At 38.9% G+C, this 27299-nt stretch overlaps 1 protein-coding gene across 2 annotated transcripts in view; it reads right to left on the bottom strand.

Moving 5' to 3' along the window:
- LOC145997220 (uncharacterized) overlaps nucleotides 1-25039 on the bottom strand; it is a 136649-nt gene extending 111610 nt beyond the window's left edge. For both annotated transcript variants that reach the window (XM_083133992.1, XM_083133991.1), the window contains exons 1-2: nucleotides 24850-25039; nucleotides 17195-17350 (exon numbers count right to left, since the gene is read on the bottom strand). In XM_083133992.1, the coding sequence (XP_082990118.1) occupies nucleotides 17195-17350; nucleotides 24850-24888 (195 nt within the window). In that variant the 5' untranslated portion in view covers nucleotides 24889-25039. The remainder of the gene's footprint in view (nucleotides 1-17194; nucleotides 17351-24849) is intronic.
- Between the last annotated feature and the right edge of the window lie 2260 nt (nucleotides 25040-27299).

Genomic DNA, 27299 nt, shown 5'->3' on the forward strand with positions numbered 1-27299 from the left:
GTGTTGTGCAAATGTAAAATTCTCTCTAAATGCCTTAGTATCGTGGAAAACGATGAACTGTGCTGCCAAGGAGTGTTTTAAGCACATACATTGGCAGTGAAATTGGAAATTTTATACCTATGCCAGAACAAAATCAATCATCAATATGTAATGTGAAAATAACTTTTTGACATTGTCTGGCCAAAAAGGTATCATTTTTTACATTATGCAAAAAGGTATTCCATCTAAATACAGCCAATTATTGTTTAAATTACGGCATTATGCCGTATTTTTTAAAAAACAAACTTGTTAAAATTACGGTATATTACCGTTTAATATACAGGTATCCGTAAAAAGAAATTTACGGTCACCGTAATTTTTACGGTATCTGGATGGCAGCGAGAATTGACGGTCTTGGACCGTTTTTTTTACTGTCAACTTTTTACAGTGCAATTAAAAAGGTTGCAACCCTTGTACTGAGCATTTTGATTAGTGAAAATCCGAATTGGATCAAAGATTGATTCTCCTGCACTATGACGACGGTACTGCAGAAATTGCTTTCTAACCTCAAAAATGATAATTAATTAAGATGCAGGACTAAGACTGCGAGCAATAAAATTGAACAAGCATGCTGATTTTCGCACCGTATTGCAATGTTTAGTTGATTAGATTTGTATTAAGGTCCACAAGATACACAGAGAGCTACAGTATGGATGAGAGCTACAGTTTCTAGTGAAATCCCAACCGAACCACTTAATGAAATGTTATACCTCGACCTTGATATCAGGTTTACGGCTAGACTGTCGGGGCTGGGAGCCCAATTTTTATGTTAGCAATTAGGAATCCGGTAGTTCGTGTACTCTTTGATTCTTTATCGTCGTATTTGTCCCTCACGGATATTCGCAGCGATAAGAATATATATAACGACGAAACCAATGAGAGAACATCGCTAACACTCGTGCAATTGTCGGTACTCCAAACAGAAAAGAAACATAACGCTTCTTTACATTTTGAACGTCGTACTACTTATTCATGTAAAATTTATTTGTCACACCTGCTAGACCTATTCAGAAACTGTATATGCCAACAATCAAAGAACAATCTCAAAGTCACTGAATACGTTCACCTACCAGACAAGCACCAGATTTCGTAGCAAGTTTGGCGTCTAGATTGGCCAATTACTTAGTATCAAATAAATGATCAGTGGCCACTGTTATCCAGGCATATCTGCAGCTGTTCTCCACCTATTTAATTTTACAACACATCATAAATAAGGTAACCTTGAGATCTAACCGAGCTAGAAAATGTATTGATGGAAGTTTTATAATGGAAAATGGAAAATTCTACTTTTTAAGTTTTCGATCGAAATGCATCTAACGTATTACAAAAATCTAGGGGGGCTACAGGGGGCTCTGAGACCAGTTTTGGTGGACTTCAGCCAACCCTAACCCATCTGTAGCGCCGTCCCTGCCAATGACGGCAAACGTCGGTATAACTTTGCGGTGAAAATGTTATCACGCATTGACGCTGATAATGACTATCTGGAACGTGTTGCTTTTTCAGACGAGGCTGTCTTTCATGTCAGTGGTTTAGTGAATAGACACAATGTGCGTATCTGAGGTAAAGAGCCCCCTCATGAGGTGAGGGAGTCGACCTTGGGCAGACCAAAGGTGAATGTTTAGTGCGCGCTGCTGCATGAAAGAATAATCGGACTATTCTTTTTCTGTGAGGACACCGTAACATCTGGAGTGTATCTCGACATGTTGCAATTGTTTGCTGTTCCTCAATTGCTAGAATACCACCCAGATGTTATCTTTCAACAAGACGGTGCACATCCCCATTAGAGTCTGGAGGTTCGTTCCTACCTTGATCAGACATTTCCTGGAAAATGGATTGGTCGAGATAGACCGACATCGTGGCCTGCACGATCTCCAGACATAACCACTTTAGATTTTTTTATCTATGGGGTTATGTGAAAGACAATATCTACAGAACTCCTGTATCCGATCTTGCAACTCTGCAACAACGGATAATCCAAGTCATCACATCAATCCCTCCTGTGAAGTTGGCTAATGCATGGCGAGAAGTTGAATTTCGACTAGATGTACTCCGTGCTACCAAGGGTGCTCACGTGGAGATTTATTGATTTCTTTCCTATTGCCAATAAAACTTGAATAGTTTCCGAACATTTTGGTACCATTTTTGCATGTCTATGTTGCATATAGCGGATACAGTTAATTTTTGTTTTCATACAAAGACTTCTCGGACACCCGGTATATCTACACATGTGTCGTTGTCGGCCCCGTGGTGGAGTGGTTAGCACATCGCACTACGAAGCCAGTGGTCCCGGGTTCGAATCCCGGTCTGGGCATGGATGTTTGTGCGTGTCCATTCATCAATTTCATCATATCATCACTCATCCCCATCTTCGCAAATTAGCCAAAAGTGGCGCAAGAAGCGAAGTAAAATAAAGCAAATCAATCAATCAACATGTGTCGTTGTCAAGAGAAAAACACCAATTAATGTATTGGAAATTGTAAACAAAAAAGGGATTTCAAGAAGCATTTGCTCTTTCTCTTAAATATATTTGATTTGATTTAGTTTATTTTACTTCGCGTTTTGTGCCTCTTGGCTAATTTGCGAAGATGGGGATGAGTGATGAAATGATGAAATTGATGAATGGACATTCAGAAACAACCAAGCCCGACCGGGATTCGAACCCGGGACCCTTGGCGTCGCAGCGCGATGTGCTAACCACTCGGCCACAGGGTCGGGCTCTCTTAAATATATGAATCCAGAAGTGATCGTTGACAACGTAAGTACAAGAAGTTGAAAATTGAGACGATATGATAAGATTAGTAGTTCGCGGTACCAAGAAAGAGTGTTTTACTCAACAACCGCGTGATAAACGATAAACTATTATTTCGATTACGTCATTTGACACTGACTAAGCCGTGAAAATGTTGCTTTGTGATTGACATGATTAGCAAGAATTATGACGAAACAGGATGATGACATGTTCGCTCTAAACTCTGTTAATCTTTAAGTTTGTAGCTGTAAGATATTGGAGGTCTTGCCGACGTGATATGGACTGCCCACGCAAAACTAATATTTTTATGATTATGACGAGTAGAATGCCTTTCCACTTATAAAGTGATTTCATCTATACTTTATAAACTTCAAATTTAAAGATCAACCTTAATGTTAATTAGTGTTCATTTTAGGCTATAATTAGTCGATTTAAATAAAAGAACAGCTTGCTTGCAATTTATGCATTACACGAGCATAAAGGTGTGCTCAGGTAAAGTGCTCACCTGTGCTTAGCACCACGCCATGAAGGCGTATAGGGGGTGTGGGGGTAATGGCCCACACTTTCTTCATCCGGTCGTGAGTGGATGTGATGATCAGCATCACGCCCCTGACCGCCTTTACGCCCCAGAGTTTCCCCCTGGTATCCATATCATTCGACGCTGGGTGGGGGCCGGGGCCGGGGCCGGGGCCGCTTCCAACGTTAGAAAAGTTCCCGGATTTGAACTGGCCGGGGATCGAAACCGGGATCTTTATCATGGTAGTCAGACGCGTTACCGACTGAGCCACTGCGGCTATAATCTATAATAACTGTAACTGTAACTAAGTTATATTTCAAAATGAGTGGCTTTTTTAACAAAATGGCAAGAAATGCCTACGTTGAGAAATAAAACACAACAATCTAATAAATGAAATAATTCTCCGTTACTTCTAAAAAGTAATTTTCTCATTATTGGTGTTTTTTTAAACACCCAGTGGCGGCGATTGGGTCCCAAAACCGGAGGGGTAAGGTGCCAAAACTGGGGTGGGGGGCAAAGACAGTACATTTCCCTTCGTACATAAGATTTAGCATAGTGCAGGGGCAAAAGTGGCGAAAAGTAGGGGGCAACTACCCCCCTCGCCCACCTCATCGCCGCCACTGCAAACACCTTTAAATAATCAAGGGTTCAATACCCGGAGGGGGCACATAGTGGTTTGAATCCCACTTTAAACTGTAGGTCCAGTCTTGATTAGCCGTTTTGTCCGTAAAGTGGACTTAAAACAACAATTTAATTCAAACACCTTTATCGATCTCTTGTTAACATACAAGTAACTCTAGACTCATTCTCGTTTTCGGTATCAATCGCCTTTTGGGTCTCGAATATATACATTTTTTTTAAAAAAAATATTAAAAAACACACTCTTTGGCTCTTTTCCTTCTATCCCGCTTTTCCTCTTTCTCTCTCTCTCTCTCTCTCTCTCTCTCTCTCTGTCTGTCTGTCTGTCTGTCTCTTTTGTATCCCTCTTCTCTTTTCTCTCTGTCTCGGATACGTATGTCTTCTTGATATCAGTTTGTTATACTTTTCACTATCTCCATTTTTATCTCTTCTTGTTCACCATACTTCCGAAACCCGTCAACGGTTGCCACCTACCTACAAATCTGAAAATACGTATTATACTAACATAAGTTCAGTTCTTACGTTACTACGAGATCGGCATTTAATGGACACTATATTCAAGCAATTTGAAAGGAGAGACTTTCGGTGTTGAATATGCAAGTGATGACGAGGTGTGAAATTCCGCATAAGAAAGTGGATGAACGACGTGACTGCTAGCTTCCGTTCCCTGCAAGTGAAAGTGTATTGTTTGCATAGGAACGTCGCATATAAGCACGTTCAAGTGGTTACTAGGCTTCCCAACATTAAAGAATAAAATCCCGGGAGATTTCTTTTCAACCTTCCAAAGCTTTAGATCGGTTTGTGGTTTTGCTGCTATTGTGAACACTGAATACAAACTACGAACTAAATCTATACACCAAATGGAAATTCGGTGGAGGTAAATAAAGAAGTTTCGAGCCTTTAATATAACAATGCAGGCACGTAGTCGGGGGAAGGCTCGAGGTGCTGAACCCCACACCCACCCGGAAATATTGCAAATATGTAATTTAATGTAAATAGTGTATAGTGGCAATTAATTTTACTTCCTTGGTAGGATTAAACATCTTTATAATAAGTTGTCATATACTGAGAAATTTATCTTCGGAGCTTCAACAACCTACCCCCCCAACCCATTTTTCACATTTAGGGATGAGCTACCGCCGAAATGAAATTCTGGCTACGTGCCTGCAAACAATTAGTTTTTGTTTTTTTCCATTTTCTGCAAGTCTTGCGTAGACTCTTTGGAACAACATTTATTTCGCTCCTCCCACTTACTTAACCCTTATGACTTATTTTTCACGAGTCTCCAAATAATATTAAAAAGTAAAAGTAAAGTGCTCCCCTGTGTCATGCACCACGCCATGAAGGCGTATAGGGTGTGTGGGGGTAGAGCCCCACACTTTCTTGATCACGGCCGAAGGTGGGGGTGATGTGATCAGCACCACGCCCCTGGCCGCCTTTACCACCCAGAGTTTTCTCAAGGTACCCACTTTATACAACGCTGGGTGGGCGCCGGAGCAGCTTGAACAACTGGAAAAAAAATCCCCGATTCTCCTCCGCCCAGGATCGAACCCGGGTCTCTCGCATGGTAGTCAGACGCCCTAACGTCGTTTTCTTTTTTTTTTTTTAATAAAAAGGAATACCCCTAAGTGATAGTAGACTATTCCCCGTTTTCACTCTATTCTCAGTTTTTCATTTCTCGGTTTTCTCAACTTTCATTTTTTCTCATTTGGACAAACACAAATACCCATGCCTTACCCGGAACCCCTGGCGTTGTAGCGCGCTGTGCTAACCACTCCGCCACGGTGGTCGACCGACTGAGCTACAGCGGCTCTTCCAAATAATGTTGTGAAGTTTAATGGTTTGGTTTTCCAGTAACAAATTTCTTCGCTCGGCAAAATGCACACTAAAACAAAATAATAAAATAATAATGAAAATATGGTAATACTAAACCTTGTCATTCCGGAAGATAATAAAAGTTCGTTCGGGAGACCACGAGAGTGAGTTCGATTCCGGGAGACTCCCGACAATTCCGGAAAGGTTTGCAAACCTAGTGGTTATGGTTACTCGCAAGCAGGGCTGGGGAGTTGACTGACGCATTCAACTGATGTAATAAATGTACTTTTTACGTGCTTGGCGTTTCGAATCCACATTTGTCGCTGCAGGGTTCTCTTCACAGGTGACCACTGATTTACCTCCGTCCGCTGTAAGAACGAAGTCGGCAGTGGCAGTGATTAGGGGGCGTGTGCCACTTTTGCCCCCGCAATATGCTCAACCTTATGTACCAAGGGAAAGTAAAATGTCCTTGCCCCCCAGTTTTAGAACCCAATCGTCGCCACTGAGTCAGTGCATACAAATACATGTGTCCTCTGAAAAATGCCATTGGTTGTTCGAATGACAGCTATGCAGGAAACCTGCATATACAGGGTGTTGCAAAATACCTGTTACAACGCTTGGGAGGTGATTCGACAAGTAAAAACAAGGAAAAAATGCCATGTGAAAAAATGTCGAAATCGGCACCGTTTGCGAGTGACAGGCGTGCGAAAATCGCCTCACACCATGTGTAAAGTACAATAACTCAAGAAGGAAGAAATATATCAATGTCGGATTAAAAGAATACAAAGAAAGTCGTGCCTGACGAATACAATGGTGCATCAATTGAGGCCCAGTGTAAATTGCGCAAGGGGACTCTCAAAGAAAGTGGGGAATCCCCTGATGGAAATACAAGAAATTTACTACTATTTTCTACATAATGTTGAGATCGAAATGTAGACAGTAAAAAATGCCGACGTATGTCCACATGTCCCACTACTGCTGGGACACCGTCCCACACTCGGGAAATAGGAAATTTACTCGAAAATGACGCTATGCCATCAAATTTCGCTCAGATTGATTTCAGCTAATTGATACAGAAAGCCCCACTAGAGGCGCTGTGAGTGTAGGTCACCTGTTATGTATTAGTGTTGGTGGATACTACGTAGAGAGTGTAGTCGACCGTTGTTTTTCCTGTCTTGTTCTGCGTCTCGCAGCGTGGAGTTTAGTCTGGCGTGTGTGTATGGTTGAATTGCGCCAAGGAATATTGTACGTAGAGTACGTATTCCCGTGTTCTTTGTCTGTTTGCAACAACTGCGTGGATACCTGTGTGACATTACGTGGGTGCTAATCACGGTAGTTGTGATCCGTCACTCGGGGGGAAAGTGACCCTGTTGCTGGGCAATTCTCGAACAGGACAATGGTGGAGTACTCTACCCACGAGCTTGCTGATATGCATCTCGTTTATGGAGAGGCAAACCGAAACAGCCATGAAGCACGGCGTTCGTATCACGAACGTTTTTCCAATAGGCGGTTACCAGCACATGCACTCTTTCAAAGACTTGATGCTCGACTGCGTGAAACTGTACCCCATAGGTGGGATTGTGGAAGACCCCGCACTGTGCAATTTGAAGAGGACGTGTTGGACGCGATACGAGACCGTCCTGACACCAGCACACGTGTCATTGCTCGTACTCAACAAACCCACCATAGCAACGTGTTCCGCGTTCTTCAGGCGGAGGGATTGCACCCATACAAATTGCATAAGGTGCACCACATACTGCCCACGGACTTTCCCCTACGCTTGGATTTCTGCCAATGGTACGTGCAACAAACTCTTGCCATTCCAGATTTCCCAACAAGAGTTTTGTGGACCGTTGAGGCAATATTCACCAGGGACGGCATGTTCAATAGCCACAACAGCCACGTCTGGGATATGGACAATCCGCATGCAATCATTGTGCGCCATCATCAACATAGGTTCGCAGTGAATGTGTGGTGTGGCATAGTAGGTGACCACTTGATAGGCCCGTACATTTTGCCCTTTACTTTGTGTGGTGGGAATTATCGGGTGTTTCTACATGACATATTGCCTGAACTTTTGGAAAACGTGCCACTGGCAGGTAGACAACATAACTGGTTTCAACACGCCGGCGGCCCCGCACATTTCGACCGGGGAGCCAGGGCCTTACTCAACGATATTTTCGGCGATCGTTGGATTGGCAGGGGTGGACCTTTACAGTGGCCACCTCGTTCCCCCGACCCCACACCACTGGATTTCTTAGTGTGGGGAGAAATGAAAAGGCTCGTGTATGAAACCCCCTTGGAAAGTGCTGAGGATCTCGTCGCTCGTGTTAGTGCCGCTGCTGGGACAATTGTTGACATGAAAGAGGAATTTGCGCGTACCAGACAATCAGTGCTTCGCCGATGTCATCTTTGTCTTGAAGTCAATGGCGGACATTTTCAACAAAGTCTCTGAGTATACCGGTGTTTGTGAGCCCCTATTAGCACCGCATAGTGTCCTTTAGTGAAACGTGCGAGTGAAGATGCTGGATATCGCTGTACGTCATACCCTTGATCTGCATGTGCGGAGGTTGTGCGCTTCTCAATGTAATCCCTTCCAGATGCTGTGCCTGGAAATGTTACATGCCATTGTGTGCGTTTTCTCGCCATTCTCCGTCTTCATTCCTTCGAGGATTACCCACTTTCTTTGGGGAGCTCTCTTGTAGTATACGTATGTACAGCCTGCTTTTGTTTTTCGTACTGCAAAGTAGTGTGTCAACATTAAGGGATTGAAAACGTTTTTTTATGATTTTCCCGTATTTTTTTCCATTTGGGATGGTGTCCCAGCAGTAGTGAGACATGCGACAAATTGGTTTCTTTTCTCCTTCGTACCGCAATGTGGACATACGTCGCCATTTTTTACTGGCTACATTCCGATCTCAACATTATGTTGAAGATAGTAGTAAATTTCTTGTATTTTCCATCAGGGGATTCTCCACTTTCTTTGAGAGTACCCTTGCGCAATTTACACTGGGCCTCAATTGATGCACCATTGTATTCGCCAGGTACGATTTTGTTTGTATTATTTTATTCCGACATTGATATCTTTCTTCCTTCTTGAGTTATTGTGCCATAAACATGGTGTGAGGCGATTTTCGCACGCCTGTCACTCGAAAACGGTGCCGATTTCGACATTTTTTCACATGGCATTTTTTCCTTGTTTTTACTTGTCGAATCACCTCCCAAGCGTTGTAACAGGTATTTTGCAACACCCTGTATATAGTAGCCTACATGTGATATAGCCACACCACTCAAAGTAGCTTCATATTGAAGTTCTCCTACCTCGCAATGACGCCAAAACAAACATTACATGAATTTGTTTACATTACCTTCGTTCTTGCAGTGGATAGAGAAGAGTTTTACCGAATGGCGCCCTTGTGAATAGTTTGCGCAACGTGAGTGGCTCGACCAACCACAGACAGCGCCAGGCTATGAAATTTAGTGGTGCAATGGCGTACATTGTATCCCCCAATTTTTTGGAAGGGGTGTACAGTACCATCCTAAATCCATAGATCCAAGTTGTTATAAGGTTTTAGAATGTAGTTTTACGTTACGAGATCGTCGTTTAATGGACAGTACATTCAAGTAATTCGAAAGAAGAGACACCTTAAATACTGTATTTGCCGGCGTATAAGATGCACTTTTTACTTTTTTTTCTTTAAAAAGAGGTCTGAAAAACAGGTTGCATCTCATACCTATACGTTGGTGCTTGTTTTTTTATTACATTCATTTCTGGAAATTTTCTCTGTTCTGAGTTAGATGATTTCCTTGCGATGTGTAACGATGAAGATTAAAATGTATTCTTTCCTAGTTAAATTAGGCAAGTTATTTGCTGAAAGTAGACTTACATATTACTTGATATTTGAAATACTGTAAATTAATTATGAATTCAGTGATAAATATTTTTCCTTAAAAAATGTGTACGGAAAACGCCTTACCGGCAAATACGGTAATTTTTCGAACGCAAGATGCTGCTGTTAAGATAATCTCATTTGTAATTGCTACACGAAGAAGTTTATATTGTATTCCGTTACAATAGAATTGAAACTACCGTAAATCTTTTGTATACCACATTGCACTACTTCAATTGATCTATCTGTGCTCTTGGAAAACTGTTTTTGAGAATGCGAAAACTGTTTCAAATGAGTATAAAATTATAGATAAGATAACGTTTAGCTTAAGAAAGTCACGCTGCAAGCTACTTTCTGGTACACATTTCTATAAAAGTAACTTGTTGATACGATATAAATTTGCGTCAGAGGGGTATGTGACTCACGTTCAATATCGAAGTTGTCAAAAGGAATTTTCATAAACTCAATACTCAATGTCAGCTATATTTTATTTAAACTGTACGGTAAATTTTAAAAATTGCGACTTTATACAAGAAATTCAAGAAATGAAATTAACATCGAAACGAGTGAATTTGGATGGCTCGTTCCGATCTCAATTTTAACAGATAAAATTGTAGGAAAGCAGAGGAGATTGTATAGTATTGAAAAGTATTTTATCAAGCCGTTTAAATGTTCAACTCTCAAAATTGTAATACCTCTGCATAATTGTGATGTATCATGTATGTATATGGTCATGCAAACATTCGTGTACGCATTTATTGTGAAATGTCAGGGGAATAAGCAACTGTTCCTCCAGTTTTCTGATGATACGTCCCCGAATGTCCGAAAGTCGTTATGATTTGCAGATTCTCGGCAACCACAAAACCAAACGCGTTTTCTCTTTACAATTCAGATACAATTGGCGCATCACAGACATAACTTAGTGTGCGAATTAACAGGGGGGTGCCAGGGACCCCCCCCCCCCACACACAGAAAATATTATCCCTGGCAAAGGAGAATTATTTGTATCCCTGCCATGGATGTTTTTAACCTCCCTCATACAATTTCTTAACTATGTAACAAGCAAACAAAATCATTCGTGTCCATTAATGATCCAGTCATCATTCTGAAACTGACTAGCCTTACCAAGCCGAGACAACAGCAGGCTGTTTGTCACTTACGTTCTCATGGCATATTACTGATATTTTATACGTATTAAAGTGTTCCCAAAGAAATTTGTACTAGATTAGATGGACATTAGGTTTGAACTTGACAATATTAATTTGCTCAAGTTTTCGGTGTTACTACTTCGATAGATCTTTTTGCGCGTGAGTTTGGGTTTTCTTAGAATGTAAAAATAACTTGTACTGTTTCTAAATTACGTGCTATCATAAGAACTAATGACCTAGGTTATAACCATTTTCTGAGGTTCCGCATGGCAATAGTTTAGTTTACTAACTGGAAACATACACAAAATTTGCGTACGACAATAACATTCCCGAAATGAATTCACAAATTCGCCACTGAGTGGACATTCGCCCCAATTCGCACGGTGCATATACCACAAAAAGTATAAATGGGCTTTGTATGTACTGCATATAAAGAGACCATGGATTTTTTTTATTCTCACATCCATAAAACCGTAGGAAATAACTCCTTAATAACAAAAGTTGACTTTACAAGTCACTCTTGGTCAAAATTTGGTTTCTTCTTTATCTCTTTGTTTCAATTCTCACAAACGAAATGTAATTGTTGGACTTTTACTGTCTGTGTAACTTATATATATACATGATATCTTTTCATATTACATAATTATAAGTGGAATTCAACATACTTCCCTCGTACTTCAATAAATATATTGAATATGTCATATAATTCCATCACTTTTTTCCCAGATATTTCTCCCATCCTACATAGATCTCTATTTTTAGCTTGGAAAAATGAAAACGCCGATTGTGGAAGTCGGCATACAACGTGCGTTACAAAGTACTTCTCTAACTTCGTTAAAAAATACATACATTTTATGAAAACGCAAGACAGTTTGAACGCTCCCATTAACCCAAGTCATATTTAGTATTCATCAGCTGAATTTATTCAGTTGTACGGAGAGATTTTGCCATTTCTTCCATCACTTGGTAAAAGTGTTCTGAGACAGTAATCTCAGTCTCATTTTGAATTTCGAGACGAGTATTAAATGGTTGCCCTATTTTAAAACCAGAGGCCAGAATGAAAGCAACCCTCACGAGACGTATCGAGACGAGAGATCGAGACAAATCTCTGTACAATTAAAATGAGACGAGAAATAGTGTGCGAGGCACTATGTCCCGTTCGACCTTTGATATGGTATTTGAAGAGCTTACCTGATACGAAATTATCTTATATAGGTGACTTATTCACAAATGCCAAGCGGAAATCTCCTGATTATTTACAGAAGAGTCTTATGTTTTGTTGAACGTAATCGCAAAGTTAATCCATTGCTAGCAATTGTGAACTCGTATGTGCTGCGAGATTGCATATATTCAGGATAAAATTCAATTTTTTGAGGATCCATAGCGTTGAAGCGAGGCGTGAATATGAAAATTCATCAAGGAAAAGTTGTTTGACTTAATAACTCTGAACGTTGCTGAAGTTCGTAAGATGACACACTGTATATATTGCTATAGTATATGTTTCGCGGTCCAGAGTTCGATCCCCGTTAGAAGCGCTCGGATTCCACGTTAAACTGTAGGATATGTCCAGTCCCAATTAGCTTATCTGTATGTGGACGTCAGAAAACAATTTGACAAACTTTCGAGACTCCACCGAGACGAGAATGAATTTACCAATCGACACGAGAACGGAACAGACCTCATCACACTCGAGGCACTACGAGACTCTGCAAAGTATTGACTAGTCTCATCTCAATATCATTCCTCGTTGAAATGGAGCAAAGACATGTTTACACATCTAGGGTGACCAGACGTCCTCTTTTATCCGGACATGTCCTCCTTTTTAGGTGTCTGTCCGGCGTCCGGGCGGATTTTTTAGAAATCGGTAAATGTCCTCCTTTTTTAGAAAGAGTATAGCATCGACCGTAGCAAATGTTCTGCATAGAGAATGCTTCCTAATGATATTCATATCACTTGGGGCACGTTAAATATGAGAGCAATGCTCACCTAGCATCTGGGAGCTGAACATGATCACTTTCCCAACTGAGTCATTAGTAGGGGTGTGCGGGATCCAGAAAAGTCTGTTAAGAAAATTCCCGTCCCGATCCCGACTTCAGGAAATGATATCCAGATATTTCGATATCCCGAGCAGTTCGGAACTTCCAAATGGTCGTTTTAAAAAGTGGCTAATTCTTGATGTTTTCTGCATTATAAGTGTCTTGACACTTCTCTGAAATTGTTAGCTTTTATTTCAGAAATCGAAAGAAATGGAAATGACGTCAAATTCGCGATTTCCACAGAATCGGGATTTTTTTATTATTACCCGTTCCTGAAAATTTCTCGGGAAATTGCGGATTTTACCCGTCCCGAACGTCGGGATTTAAAAAATGTTCCGTCCCGACCAAAAAATGTTCTGGCCCACACACCCCTAATCATTAGTATGTATTATTGTAACTCGTTGTTTCGCAATCTGAGACTTGTGAAACACATGTAATTTGAGCAGTTCCTTTTTGATTGACTGATATGGTTTATTTTAATTCCTTTTTCTGCCACTTTTGCTAATTGTGAAGATGAGGATGAGCGATGATATGATGATTTTGATGAAGGGGCACTCACAAAGAACACCTCCGCCACAGAGGTCTGCTAGTTCATTTATGAGTCATACATACGCAATACAGAAATGCATAGTGAGAATTTTGATTATTAAGTCATATTTACTTTTATGAAATAACGAAGCGAAAGTGTAATTTCATCAATGATCTTGCAAAAAAAATATCCAGCTTTTAGAGGATGGAAGAAACGAATATGAGGTAAAGTGGAAGGTGACTGTCACTTTCCCCTCCTGTTGAAAGAGTGCAAAAATGTTCGTGGCATTAAAATCATATTTCCTGACACAATCTGAACCACCTAAAATTTAAGTTCTGTTTTTGGAAATAAGTTAAAGCGAAGCTTACTTGTCACATTTGCATTCACTTATGTTGATATTGCATTCTAATATCCAAGAATTGTAAAAAGAGTAAAATTCTGTACTTCAAACTATAGATATTATGATTGTCCTGTGATAAATAATACGATTAGGAGATTGCTTTCGTTGCTTAAAGGTAATAGGAAATTATTTAAAAAATCATCCGATTTATATTGATTAAATTATGAGTGGGGACGTGAAGTTTTAGTTTTAACGATAACATCGAATACTTGAAGAAAGCACAATAAAGTGTCTAAAATGGATTTGGGTAAATTAAGGAGGCAAGTTTTCGGTGTTTCGGAATCGCGATATAACTCGAATTATGCCATTTTTCAGAATAACACCGAATTTTGCACTTTAACACGAAAAACGTCGCGAAATATGCAATATAAACTAGGGATAACACTTCTTTTGTTCTAAAGTACTACCTGAAGTGCTATTTGATCTGTCGTTTCTAGTCTAGCTGGTGAAAGTTCGATTAAATCGAAATTGTCAAGCTTCATTATTGCAGTTGTGTATGCCTAATTTGAGGTCGCAGAGGGATTTTCTTGGCATTGTTGGAGAAAGTTATTACCATTTTCAAAGATTTGGGTGATATCATTCAATAAACATTTCATATTTACTGGCTGATGAGACGAAATAGTTTTCCAAATGGAAGAAATTTGGTAATTCCTAACAAAGGTAAGCCTTAAATTTATTTTGTTTGTCGCCCGACCCTGTGGCCGAGTGGTTAGCACATCGCGCTGCGACGCCAAGGGTCCCGGGTTCGAATCCCGGTCGGGCTTGGTTGTTTGTGAATGTCCATTCATCAATTTCATCATTTCATCACTCATCCCCATCTTCGCAAATTAGCCAAGAGGCACAAAACGCGAAGTAAAATAAACTAAATCAAATCAAAATCAAATCAAATTTTGTTTGTCATTAAAACAAAAATTTGCCTCAATTTTCCAGAACTAAAGCAATCTTAATCATAGAAGGAACAGTAAAAATGCATGTAAAAATAACCGATTTTAAATTAATAACACCCAATTTTGCCCTAAACCGCGAAAAATAATACCAAATTGCAGTAAAAAATAACATCGAAATTCAGTTGAAAATAAAACGAAAACTTCACGTCCCTAATTATGAGTAATGGCAAATGAGTTGCCATTTTTTGCGGTGTCCTCTTTTTTATGACTTTGTCCTCCTTTTTCACTATGCTCTGTCCTCTTTTATACATGCATGTGTCTGGTCACCCTATACACATCAGAATCAGCACATGAATGTGACTCGCAACTTCGTGTTGTTGTTAGGATGTTTTATGCTTGATTTGAATTGTTGTTGTAAGTCCATTTTATGCACAGATAGGCTAATCCGGACTGGACCTATAATTTACAGTGGGATGTGAACCACTGTGCAACGGGCATCCACGGGGAATCAACCCGGGACCCCTTAATTACAAGCGACAACGTTACCACTACGCCATCAGGGAAACCCGAAGATGTTTTGTGTGTTTTATGAGCAAATATTCGTGTATGTTCTCATTTGATTGTGCTGAGCCAAAGAAAGAACCGTTGCAAAGGAAAGTTTCAAATCTGCGAGGTGGAACTTCCACTGACAATCGGGATCCTTGCAAGAGCGTTATCAAAGCGGGGGAACCGAATAAGACCTGATTTTACGACGAGAAGGACGATCTTCGTGGGCGAGATCAATCGGTGCCCGTCCGGCAGAGTTTATATCTCGCTTTTCGGTTTTTAGACCGTTAATGGAGCACTAAACTGACTGTTATGGATAAAGTAAATAAGTAGAAGTAGATATCACAGTAGTAAAGACCGAAGTAGTAGAATTTCATGTGAGCCACTTCCTGTTGAATTTACCAAGTACTTATTAGAATTTATTTATTTACGCGTACTTTGCACTTATGAAATATTACGAGAACGCTTCGTATTGCCTTCCTGTTTACAGAAAGAGGATCTTGCGTAAGAACTCGGGCTAGAATGCTTCCCGCCTGGTTATGCTAGGGAGTTGCTGTTTGTTCTGGAATATCATAAGTTCAGAGTGGTCACAACAGGGGCGTAACTAGGCTGGGGCAGTCGGAGTGGTGTCCCGGGACCCCCAAAGGAAAAAGGCACCGAGAGGTTCGGAAGGCTGTAATGGGTTTTCCTCCTTTATATTTTGTTAGACTAGCGCACTGCAGGTAGGTTGTAGTGACGTGTGAGCCCAGGCTGCTGGTTTCGTATAAATGCAATCATTATCCAACGATTTCCTATTGTGCTAAGCAAAGGTTACTATCGGGGTAAAATTATGCTAAGTTTAACAGCATTGTGGTACGACTGCAAACGCGGGCTGGGAAATAAGTGTACACGAGCAGCTCACTTGTAAAGATAAATAAACACATCATTAATAATAATCAGGACAATTATATTTATTTATCACGCTGTTTGCTAAAACTTAAGCATTCTTCGTATTCGTATATATATATATATATATATATATATATATATATATATATATTTATCTCATCTTATCACTAATAGCAGTAACGGGGGAGCCCCGGGGCCACCACGAGTCTCGCTACTACACTGGGTCACAGTTACGCCAATTATACGCTAATGGAAGTATGAATGATGCAAAATCGATAAATTGGAGATTTGGTTGAGTTTCGAATAATGCATCTCTAGAATCATTGTAAATATGTAAATACATATAAGCAGTAATTACCTCCAGGTATAATGTTTTGAAGTACCGACGAACTTTCTAATCAAGGTGCATGCAATATCGAGTCTGCCATTCATATGTATATGTTTGAACTTAGTGGGCGGGAAATAATGGGTATAACCCTATTATAAAGTTCGGCGATATCAATCTGCTCTCAAGATACCGTCAAAGAAACAAGAGAGATTAAAACCGAAAGAAAGTAAAGGACCGGTAAATAAGGTGTAAAGAGGGGTCAAGTACAAAACAAAATATAGATAAAGAAAAGGCATAACATAATCGGAAGTAATATCGCAACAAATATACAGTATATAAGCCACCAACTATATAGAACAGACAAAGTGATAGCTTTAATTTTTTTTTTGAATGACATTAATTAAATTATGGTTATATTACATAATTAGTTATTATTATATTTTAGACATGTTTATCGCCTCCGAAAATGGAGGAACAGACGCTGTGGTCAACAGATTATACGGTCCGCAACCTAACCAAACCCTCACACATCGCCCTGACTCCCCTATGCGACGAACGTTCCACAAACGCTCTATTGGGTGAATGCATGATACGAATCGAGCGTATATTTCCGAAACGATTGACAAACTAAATATGCGGCCCCATGCTACACGTGTCAATCTTTTGGTTGTCAGGTGAAATTGAATTTGTCCGTAAAACAACCGCGCAAACTTTTATACTCTACCGCACAAATCTCTAGTCATAACCTTAGTTGTAGGAAATTTTAAGTATAGAATACCATACCATGGTAGCGGAACATGCCATAAGCATCCCGAACTGGACACAGCGTTCATCCTGCTCGCGCCGAGACCAGGGCTCAGGCAGGGAGACGCCCTGTGTGTGGAAGATGGCAGTGACCGCCCCGATGTGGCTGTGCCTCATCTGCCTCGCCAGGCTCGACTGGAAAACATTGAATCACAACAGAATTAATCAGTGAAGCCAAGGACGTATTTAGATGTTGGTAAATGAGGTCAAATCCACGCTATAAAGTTGCATGGTTCTAAAATAAAAACACGAGCCTGCGTGTACTGTACGTACGTACATAGTATACATACACACATGGGCGTATTTAAGGGGAGGTGTTTAACGGGTCCTACCCCCCCCCCCCTTTTGGTTCAGTAAAATTACCAGATGACCTGTTCTATCTTCTTGTTCATAAAAAAATTCTTCGGACTTATTTTATTCTCCTAAATTGGAGACGTATAGGACGGGATACGGATGGGAAGTAAATTACGTAATTTCACACACCAGATGGGACTGCAGACCAAATGTCTGCAATTTCCTGATAGTTTCGAAATTTCTGCGATAAAAAACAGCGTTGGGACTGTCAAATCAGTTTTATTTTTTCCCTCGAGTCTTCTTAAAGGAATTTGGTTTCTAAAAACGCAGTGCAAGAAAATCAGGGAAATACCGTAACATTTTCAAGTTGTTTGACACAAGATAGAGAGAAAAGTATCAATAATGCTCATTTTACAAAACAATCTAATTGTACATTAAACAGCACCCTCTCGAAAATACAAGAGTTATCGAGTTACAAGAAGATGCTGCAAGGATGTTTGACTTGACGATAGCGCCACCATCTGCTAGTAGCACTGATTTTCAGTTGCAAATCTCTTCCATTGCTAGTAAGATGTTTACTGTAAACAGTCCGTGCTTGGGTGCTTATCTGTTCAGTCCGCAGTCCTCAAATAAAGTTTCGACATCTTAGTCCACTATGGCACCGAGAAGAAATTGCAAGATTAATGATATACTTCGAAGTAGACTTCTGTTTTTTTTTTAGAAGTGTAAAATATGATAATGGATATGTATATACATACTGCATCCCCCACCCCCCTTTTCGCTCCCCAAGAAGCTTCCGGTTCACTTATGATATACAGCAACCCTAATCATACCAAAATTCTAACCCCCCCCCTCCTTACGTGAACTATATATACGCCCATGCACACACATATACCATATATAGCTACACTGTGTACACACACTTTAGACTTACTATCAAGTTATGCGTTTGTACATGTATACAGATATAACAGTACACCGTATTTCACTGCATAATAATAATATTTTATGCCATTTTTTTTGGAAAGGAAGTGAGGTGATCTTTTTAAATATATATATATATACCGGTATGTATGCCGGTTTGATAATTATGCGGTGGCGACGATTATGCGGTGAAATACTGTAAATCCGATTTGTTATCTAGCATATATTTCAAATATACGTGGACCGGCCTCCATGGCGTAGTGGTTAACACAACACTCTACGACACCAGGGGTCCCGGGTTCGAATCACACCCGGCTGGTTTCGGATAAATGCGAGTGAAATCATTATCCAACGATTTCCTATTGTGCCTGTCTCTTATCACCACTCATCCTCATCTTCACGATTAGCCAAAAGTGGAAGAAATGTGAAGTAAAATCAATCAATCAAATATCCGTATGTTACATTATTCTTTTTAAAAAGTATCATACTCACTCAGTTTTCCTCAGTAACTTCACCGCATAACTCAAACTAACAATTCTGTATTATCCTGCAAACCTGGCAAATGTATTCTGAACATATTTTTATTCTTCATAAAAGAGCCAGTCTGTTTAATATAACTTTTATAGAAGCCGTAACTAGACAGATATGAATGCGTATTTTTCTAATTCTGTATGCACACAATTCTGTCTTTGAGATGCATATGTTATTATTATTATTATTATTATTATTATTATAGGTATATCTCAATTCTCACATGCCTATACAAAGCCAGAGGTTTAGTAGCTAATCTTGTTGAAACCTACAATTTGAATTTATGTTGATGTATAAGATTGTAGGATCCACTGTTTTATTTCATAATTATGTATTAATTTTTTTAATTTTGTATAACCAATTTTGACATAGAGACATACCCGGTTGTTTAATCGTTATCATCACTTAAATAAATATGATTATTATTATTATTAGAACAATACACAGTTAATTGCACAATATTATATAACAATAAACAATTATTAGTATCAGAGATAAAATAGATCTCGTTGAAAACTGTAAACTGAAGTGTAAATATGCTAACTTGTTATGTTATGTTATTCTATTTTATTCGTGTAACTTTCTACTTTTGTATTTGACTTAGTGCTGTATTAGGTTTCATACTGTGCTCAACACTTAAAATAACGATTATTATTATTATATGTAGTACAAGTGTCTTTTATTTCATAAGAAGGTGATAGTAACTGGTGGCAAATTCTCAAATATACAGATTAGACACTGTCTATAATTCCAAATATTGTACCAGTAAAATATTTGTTACTGTACGTACAGTAGTATGAGTAACTGGTACTAATTTTCGGCTTGGTGGACAGGTCATCAGGACATAGGTTGTTATTACCGGCCACTCTACAAGTGAGCTGTTTCATAATAGCGACGTTTTAGGTGTGTGTGGATTTCCTTTACATTTTCTTCATAGCCACCATGCAAAAATATGATTTTAGTGGTTTTTCCCCACTTCTTTTTTCGCCCGTAGACCGGGAATTGCGTTAGTCATTTCTAATATTGGTAGCTTAGAGTTTGAATTCCGCATGATTTGCTCATTATCACTCATTGACTGAGCTGGAGAATTAAATATAGTCAGCTACTAGAAAAAAAACATCTTTTGTGATGTGAAAGTTAGGAGCTGATAAAAATTAGATGAAAAATATAACTATAAATATATAAATGCAATCATTTCTATAATTGAATTATTTGTAACGTTTATTTCAATTATGCACGAGTACTTAATTTAATCGTTATTAAGTTCAAGAAAATCAAGGAAGTATCTGTCTTAATTGCCTAATCACTTGCGTTGTTTTATTTTTTGTTACATTACAAAGTTGATAAGTCAAGACCGTTAGGATAAATTAATTTTTGATAAACTGGTAGATGTAAAATATGAAGTTAAAGTTATTTTCAGGTTTTATCACTATCCTGAGAAGGTCTTTGCAGAAATGCTTACAAGGGGGTTCAGGCCGTTGAATTATTATTATTATTATAAACTAATAAAGCTAAACAAATTGTATTCCAAATTTATAATTATTATATTCTCGATCTACCATTTCATACAGTTAATACACGGTAATGAATAGTTATTCTACTTCGTTATTAACATTTACATACATTTCAAAAAAAGTATTTCACAATTAAGGGGTCATTTAGTCATGAAATTTACATTCTATGACCTTGTATATAACAATTTCATTTTCTACATTTGAAAACAAGTTATATTATTTGGATTGAGTTGTAGATACACTGGAATTTCTGATCTCGCTATGGTACCAGTTTCATGCTAGATCGGAGACAAGTTAAAATCGGATATTTCGTGTTTCGCATGGTTCGTACTTACCAATTGTGTATTGCGGAACATAGTTCAAGGTACCATTATGCATTTTACACGAATAAAAAACACAATTTTTCACATAGAAAGTAATTTCTTTGACTCCTATTTTCGCTTCCATAACACAGAATATGGTGGGCAAATCTTGACTACCGTAGTGGGCATGCAGTGTTTCAAACATCATTCACCGAAAAATACCTACCATCGTGTTCGTCACTTGTGCAAATTGTACATTATGCACGGGTAGCTGACGGATAGCCCTAAGAACCATTCACGGATAGCCCCACGAACCATTATGCACGGTAGCTGACCGATAGCCCCACGAAGCATTCCCGATAAGGTTAGGTTAGGTTTTGTTACGTTAGGCAAGCATAGTAAAGAAAAGGGGGGGGTTGAAACACTGACAGGGGCTTATGTCATCAAACGTACGCAGCATCTGGTTGTCGTAGGGCAAGCAAATGAAAGCAATGGTAATTGTGCGTCGGTGAGATATTTCTCTTGAAAAATACATGATTTCCCGGTCAAATATATTCCACGATGAAAGAAATTACCTCGACGAAAGTTGTAAACATTGGAGAAACTCATTTCCGTAAGTAGTTTCTTGTGTAAAATTGAAGTAATGTGTCTCCGATGTATGAAACTGTTACCACTGGCTATTATATTCAATTTTTCGGACAAACTCTTTTCATTTCTTTGGTAATTTTACTGGTAGCCTAATTAATTGATCTTTACTTCTTATAAGGACTATTTTAAAAAATAGGTTCTTTGCATCTTTTCTATTTTGAAATAAACGATGCCAATTTTCAGGGGAAGGGGACAGACCGGTTTCGGTCGACCCCGTTCCCGACGTCTTTGTTAAGAAGGGCAGGCTAATAATCAATACAGGGAGGTTATTTCAGTCGTTTACCGCCGGAGTGTCGGCCGTTCGACGAACTCTTCATGCAACAGGTCCCGGCAAATTGCATTACAGGAAGTCCGTAACAGAAACCGCTTGTTTTGTAATGTTTCGACTTTTCACAATTACAGTTACAATTACAATTGAAATAAGCACGTAACTTGTCGCAAGGATGCTGGAAAAGGTGTCCTCCCAAATACAAATATTTCTGGCACCTTATTTCTGACATCTAATCTTAGATTAGACATCACTACTTTATCCTCAGTTGTCGCGACAGCGCCTGCAGCTTATCGGGGAGTTGTCAGCCACGAGAGGGCGCTTCATACTGCACGTGTCGGCAGTGTTGCCAACCGTAGGGACATTTCACTCATTTTCGCCCGCGTAGGGACAGATTTTGCCAAATGAGAGAAAACGTAGGTCCTTTTTTCAATCTTGGAAAATGACATTTTATGGATTAGTTTATCTGGATACTTTAGCGAGGAGGTGAAAAAAGACCTAACTAACAAATCTCCATCAGAATTTTGGAACATGTTATCGATTACCAAGAACTTTCAAGGCAAGTTCTTTTTTGAAAACATTTCCACTCTCGCGAAAATAGTGCTAACATTGCCGCATTCTAACACGGAAACGGAGAGAATATTTTCAATGTTAAGTGATACAAAAACAAAAAAGGGAAATAAAATGGGACCAAAATTGTTAAACACTGCAGGAAATACAGCATATATCACCAACCAACATCTATCTCTTCACAGCAGCAGCATGTATGACTTCAAATAACATAATCAACAGTAAACGACTCAACATTATTCATTAGGGGTGTGCGGGATCCCGAAAAGTCAGGACCGGGATCTGGAAAAAAAATTCCCGTCCCAATCCCGACTTCGGGAAATGACTTCCCGACTTTTCGGGATCTCGAGCAGTCGGGAAATACCGAATGGTCACTTTAAAAAGTCGTTAATTCTCGACGTTTTCTGCATTGTAAGTTTCTGGAACTTATCGGAAATTGTAAGTTTTTATTCTAGAAATGGAAAAACAATCACTTAAAGTGAAAATGACTTGTAGAATTCGAGATATCCAGTGCTTCAGGAAATTTCGAACATTTCCCGTCCCGAAAACTTTTCCGACTTGGTCGGGAAATTGCAAATTTTTCAGTCCCGAATGTCGGGATTTAAAAAACTTCGTCCCGATCCAGTCCCAACCCAAAAAATTCTGTCCCGCACACCCCTATTATTCATTAAGGCAAGAATTTACAATACCGGACCCTTCTGTAATTTCTATGCTACGTCTTATACTCACGAAATAATTAGTCGTGATGATTTATCTCAAGTTAACATGTTGGGGTGAGGTGAAAAAATTGTTTATTAACGTGTAGAAGTTGTAAAATAAGCTTTTCAATTCTCGCAATGATTCTCCGTATACAAGTATGGTAGCCATATTTGTTGATATGAACAAATTACAATTAGTTACGCTGTCTACAGCGTTGCCACACTGTTGATTTCATACTTGGAGAGCATGGATTGTGTGAGAATGGCGGAAGAGAACAGTAAAAAAGTTGTTAATGTTGTACAGATTGTTAGGTGGAGTGTGCAGGAGGATGGCCGTGGGCTAATTAATAAACTTATGGATTTCAGTATATTGCCCAAAGAACGTGCTTACATGTGACAGCGACAATCACGATGTAGAAGATCTGATTTGATTACACGTAAATTTGACAACAGTACATCGATCATAAAATTGCAGGATACGAAAATGGCGTCTTCGATGATGAACGTTTGACGTTAAAGTGCTACGAAAATAAGATGTTTTTATCGGTTCGTAATCACAATTACCGCAAAACCATTCAGGAATAGCCCCACTGACCATTCTCGGTAAGGTTAGGTTAAGTTAGGTTAGGCAAGGCAAACATAGTTAAAATTTGGGCTCGAAAAAAACATGTACGGGTAGCCCCACAAACCATTGACGGATAGCCCCACGAACCATTCAGGTAAGGTTAGGTTAGGTTAGGATAGGCAAACATAGTTAAAAATTTGGGATCGTAGTAATATCAGGATTGTATATTTCGTTTTTTAAGTATTGGAAACACAAAATCTTCCGGTAAATAATGAGCAATCGTGCCGATCGCGGACCACTCAATTTCACTTATTTTGTAATTTCTACACGTGACCCCCAAATTTTAACTTCAAATTCGTGATTAGGAGGCCTCAATTAGTGAGTATGCGAAATATTACAAAAATCGGGGAGGGTTCCTGTATTGTAAATTCGCTCCTTCATTAATTGTGGAAGCACCGAGCAGAAAGATTTGGTAAGTAAATGTGTACATTTTATCTTCTGTTTTGCATGCTCATGAGGTGTTGTTTTTTTTAGTCACTTTACTTGGCGCAGGGACATTTTGACTACATCTGTAGGGATATTGCCGAAAAAATGGTTAGCAACACTGTCGGCTACCAGACGTAGTCAGTGTACGTTCATGTTCACTTCTGTTTGCGTTTATCAGTACGCGTGTTGTTTATACTGTGTTACTGAGTTGGGTCTGCTATTCAGTGCTAGTGCTTTATTGTGTGTTAATTGTTATTCATTCATTAGTTATTCCGCTAAACAAATATAGTCTTGAACAAAGAGTTTTTATGTACGATAATTACGTGAAAACGAATTCTTGCAGGAAAGTGGTCAGAATTACGAGAGACAGGATCTCTTGAACCTAAGAAACGTGTTGTATTGCTGTTGAAGGAGGTCATTTTCAACATCTCTTATAACACAGAAGGTTAGTGATCATCATTACTATTACTTTTAAATATCATTTTACGCTTTCGGTTTGCTTTATGCGCCGGGATGCTGTCTTCTATTTCTGCCAACTGAGGATAAAGTAGCGATGTCTAATCCAAGATTATATGTCAGAAATAAGGTGCCAGAAATATTTGTATTTGGGAGGACACCTTTTCCAGCATCCTTGCGACAAGTTACGTGCTTATTTCAATTGTAATTGTAACTGTAATTGTGAAAAGTGGAAACATTACAAAACAAGCGGTTTCTGTTACGGACTTACTGAACGCAATTTGCCGGGACCTGTTGCATGAAGAGGCGGCCGAACGGCCGACACTCCGGCGGTAAACGACTGAAATAACCTTCCTGTATATCACCTACTATCCTCACCTTCTGGGACTTTCTTTCTCTAGTACATTTCTGCCCCATTGCTGCTTCTTTGAAGTAAGCTGCCTGCTTTCCGTTAAAATATTTTGTAGATGTGTTTCCTACAGTCCTTTCGTCTTGTTCGCTTTTCTTACTTTTGGTTTCCAAGCCTTGTGTGAAACATTTAACAAATTTTACACTTGAGACATTTTTCGTTTTGGATACGACCTTTAACCTTTCTTATGTAGATGGTGCAATGAATTTCAATAAGCAGTTGCATGCGCAGAGGCGCCATCTGATAGCAAAGCCTGAAATTATATGTATAAAAAGTTGCTATGCTGTCTCCAGCCGTTCGTTTGTGCCTGACGGGAAATATTTTTCTCTTTTTAATTGTGCTACTACAAAATAACAATGGATTTTCTCATGACTTCCAGTTCCGGAAAGATTCTCTCGATTAACAAGCAGATCATTTTGAAAAGATACTGTAATTACCTTGTTTTTATAGTTATTATATTTCATGCATGAACTGCGAGAGGCTGTTACTTTTTTAACTAATCTAATATTGTAATTAATTATATATAATATAAGAAAATTTTTACATCCATTTCTTTGCAGGCTTGCAAAAATATAATCTAATGAGAGTCTCAATATTTACTTTTCCATCTTTTCTTTTCGGACGTTCACGCCGAAAACGGATGCATACCATGTCTATAAATGCCTCCACAAACCCGCCTGTAGGCATCCCCAGGACCGGATTGGGCCTGATGCTTGAAATCTTCGGTGAACAATAAACACAACGACGTTATAGTTATGTCACAACGCAAAGAATAATACTAACTGTATAATAAGTAACGCTGTGTCTAGGCGTCCGAAATCGGGGTTTCAAATTTCATTCTAAGATTTATTTTCAGGTTAATATAGTAAAAGTAAACTGTTCAGCTTTCGGAAAATTCTCGTCTGTTTTCATCTGGGCCTATTTCAGGAATGGGCCTAGGCATAATGCTGCAGCATCAATAGTACCCACCTTAATCCAGCCCTGGCTTCCCCAAAATACCTCCTTTTCTTCATCTAATGGATTAAATATCGTGCACGTAAGGCGTAAATGTTTTTACATATATTTTAGAAAAATATGTTGAATTTTATATTGTTTTAAGGGGAAAATCCCCCAATTTCGACGGCGCAGTCTGCGTCATAATCAACCACCCTTCCCCCTGTACGGTGTCCGGTAAAAATGGCAAAGGAAAAAATGGCAACGGAAAAAATGGCAAACGGAAAAGATGGCAAAAGTAAAAATGGCAAACGGAAAAAATAGCAAAAGTAAAAATGGCAAACGGAAAAAATGACCAAAGTGTAAATGGCAAATGAAAAAATGGCGAAAGTAGGAATCACAAACAGAGAGCAAAAGCAAATGATAAATAATTGTAAATTGTAAAGAAGAAAAATATTGATGCTGTGTTTAACCAAATCAATATATTCACCTTTGATATCGTCCCTTTACATGCATTGCAACTTCAGGTTATGTGCTACGCCTCGTAAGAAATCCTGCATTGGTATTTTTGTTATATAGCACTGTCGGTACAAATTATCCTACTTTTCTTCTTTGGCAGTTGTCAAGTATTCGTGTATAGCATAAACTGTTCTCTTATACCGTCCAAAATCGAATCTAGCGTTTTAGGTTCACTTAGATTGCACAGATGTTGATTTCGAATCTTCATATCATTAGGACACTTGGCTATCATTACAGCATCGTAATCAGGTGGACGATTATGGTCGTAAGAACACATATGATTTTGTTTCAATAAATTCAATAAAAATAAACAAGTTCGTCTCTCTGAGAGAAATCAGTGACATAAATTAGTGCGAGGCTAGGTAAGGGCTGGCTTGAAGTCCTGCTAGTAACAAGCACGTGTGATTGGTCAGCAGGCGTGCGCAAGGCGTAAACGTGTTTTCAGTCAAGATGAAAACCCATGCTATGCTGCAACCCCCTTAAATTTCATGAAACACACATGTTTCAAATTATTTTCAAAGGTTACCTTTTATTAACATGTGATTCTAGGTATAGCGTCAAGAACTTCTGTCAGAAGAAATAAAGTAATAAACGGCATTATAATTATTTTTGGAAACATCAAACAAAATGTATCAATTCAAAGACAAATTAGTGGTAATGACACCAAATTTATATTAACTTTAAATTTCAAACTGTGAAATGCAAGACATATAATTTCTCAATTTTCATGTAAAATCGTAATTTATTGTATTTGCCACTTTTATTCTTGCCATTCAGTTGAAAGCATGAACATGGAAATAGAGTTAAGTGTTACTAATAAGGGCGGTTTGTGTGCTTATTTCGAGGGACACGCTTACAGGAAGAAAGGAAAAGCAAAGGATGGTACTATCACGTGGATTTGCGTAAGGCAGCAATATGATAAGTGTTGTGTTTTCATAAAATCAAAAGAGAATAAAGTGATTAGTGG

Source organism: Lepisma saccharinum, chromosome 13, assembly GCF_977018435.1.
Source record: "Lepisma saccharinum chromosome 13, izLepSacc3.1, whole genome shotgun sequence".
Taxonomy (NCBI): domain Eukaryota; kingdom Metazoa; phylum Arthropoda; class Insecta; order Zygentoma; family Lepismatidae; genus Lepisma; species Lepisma saccharinum.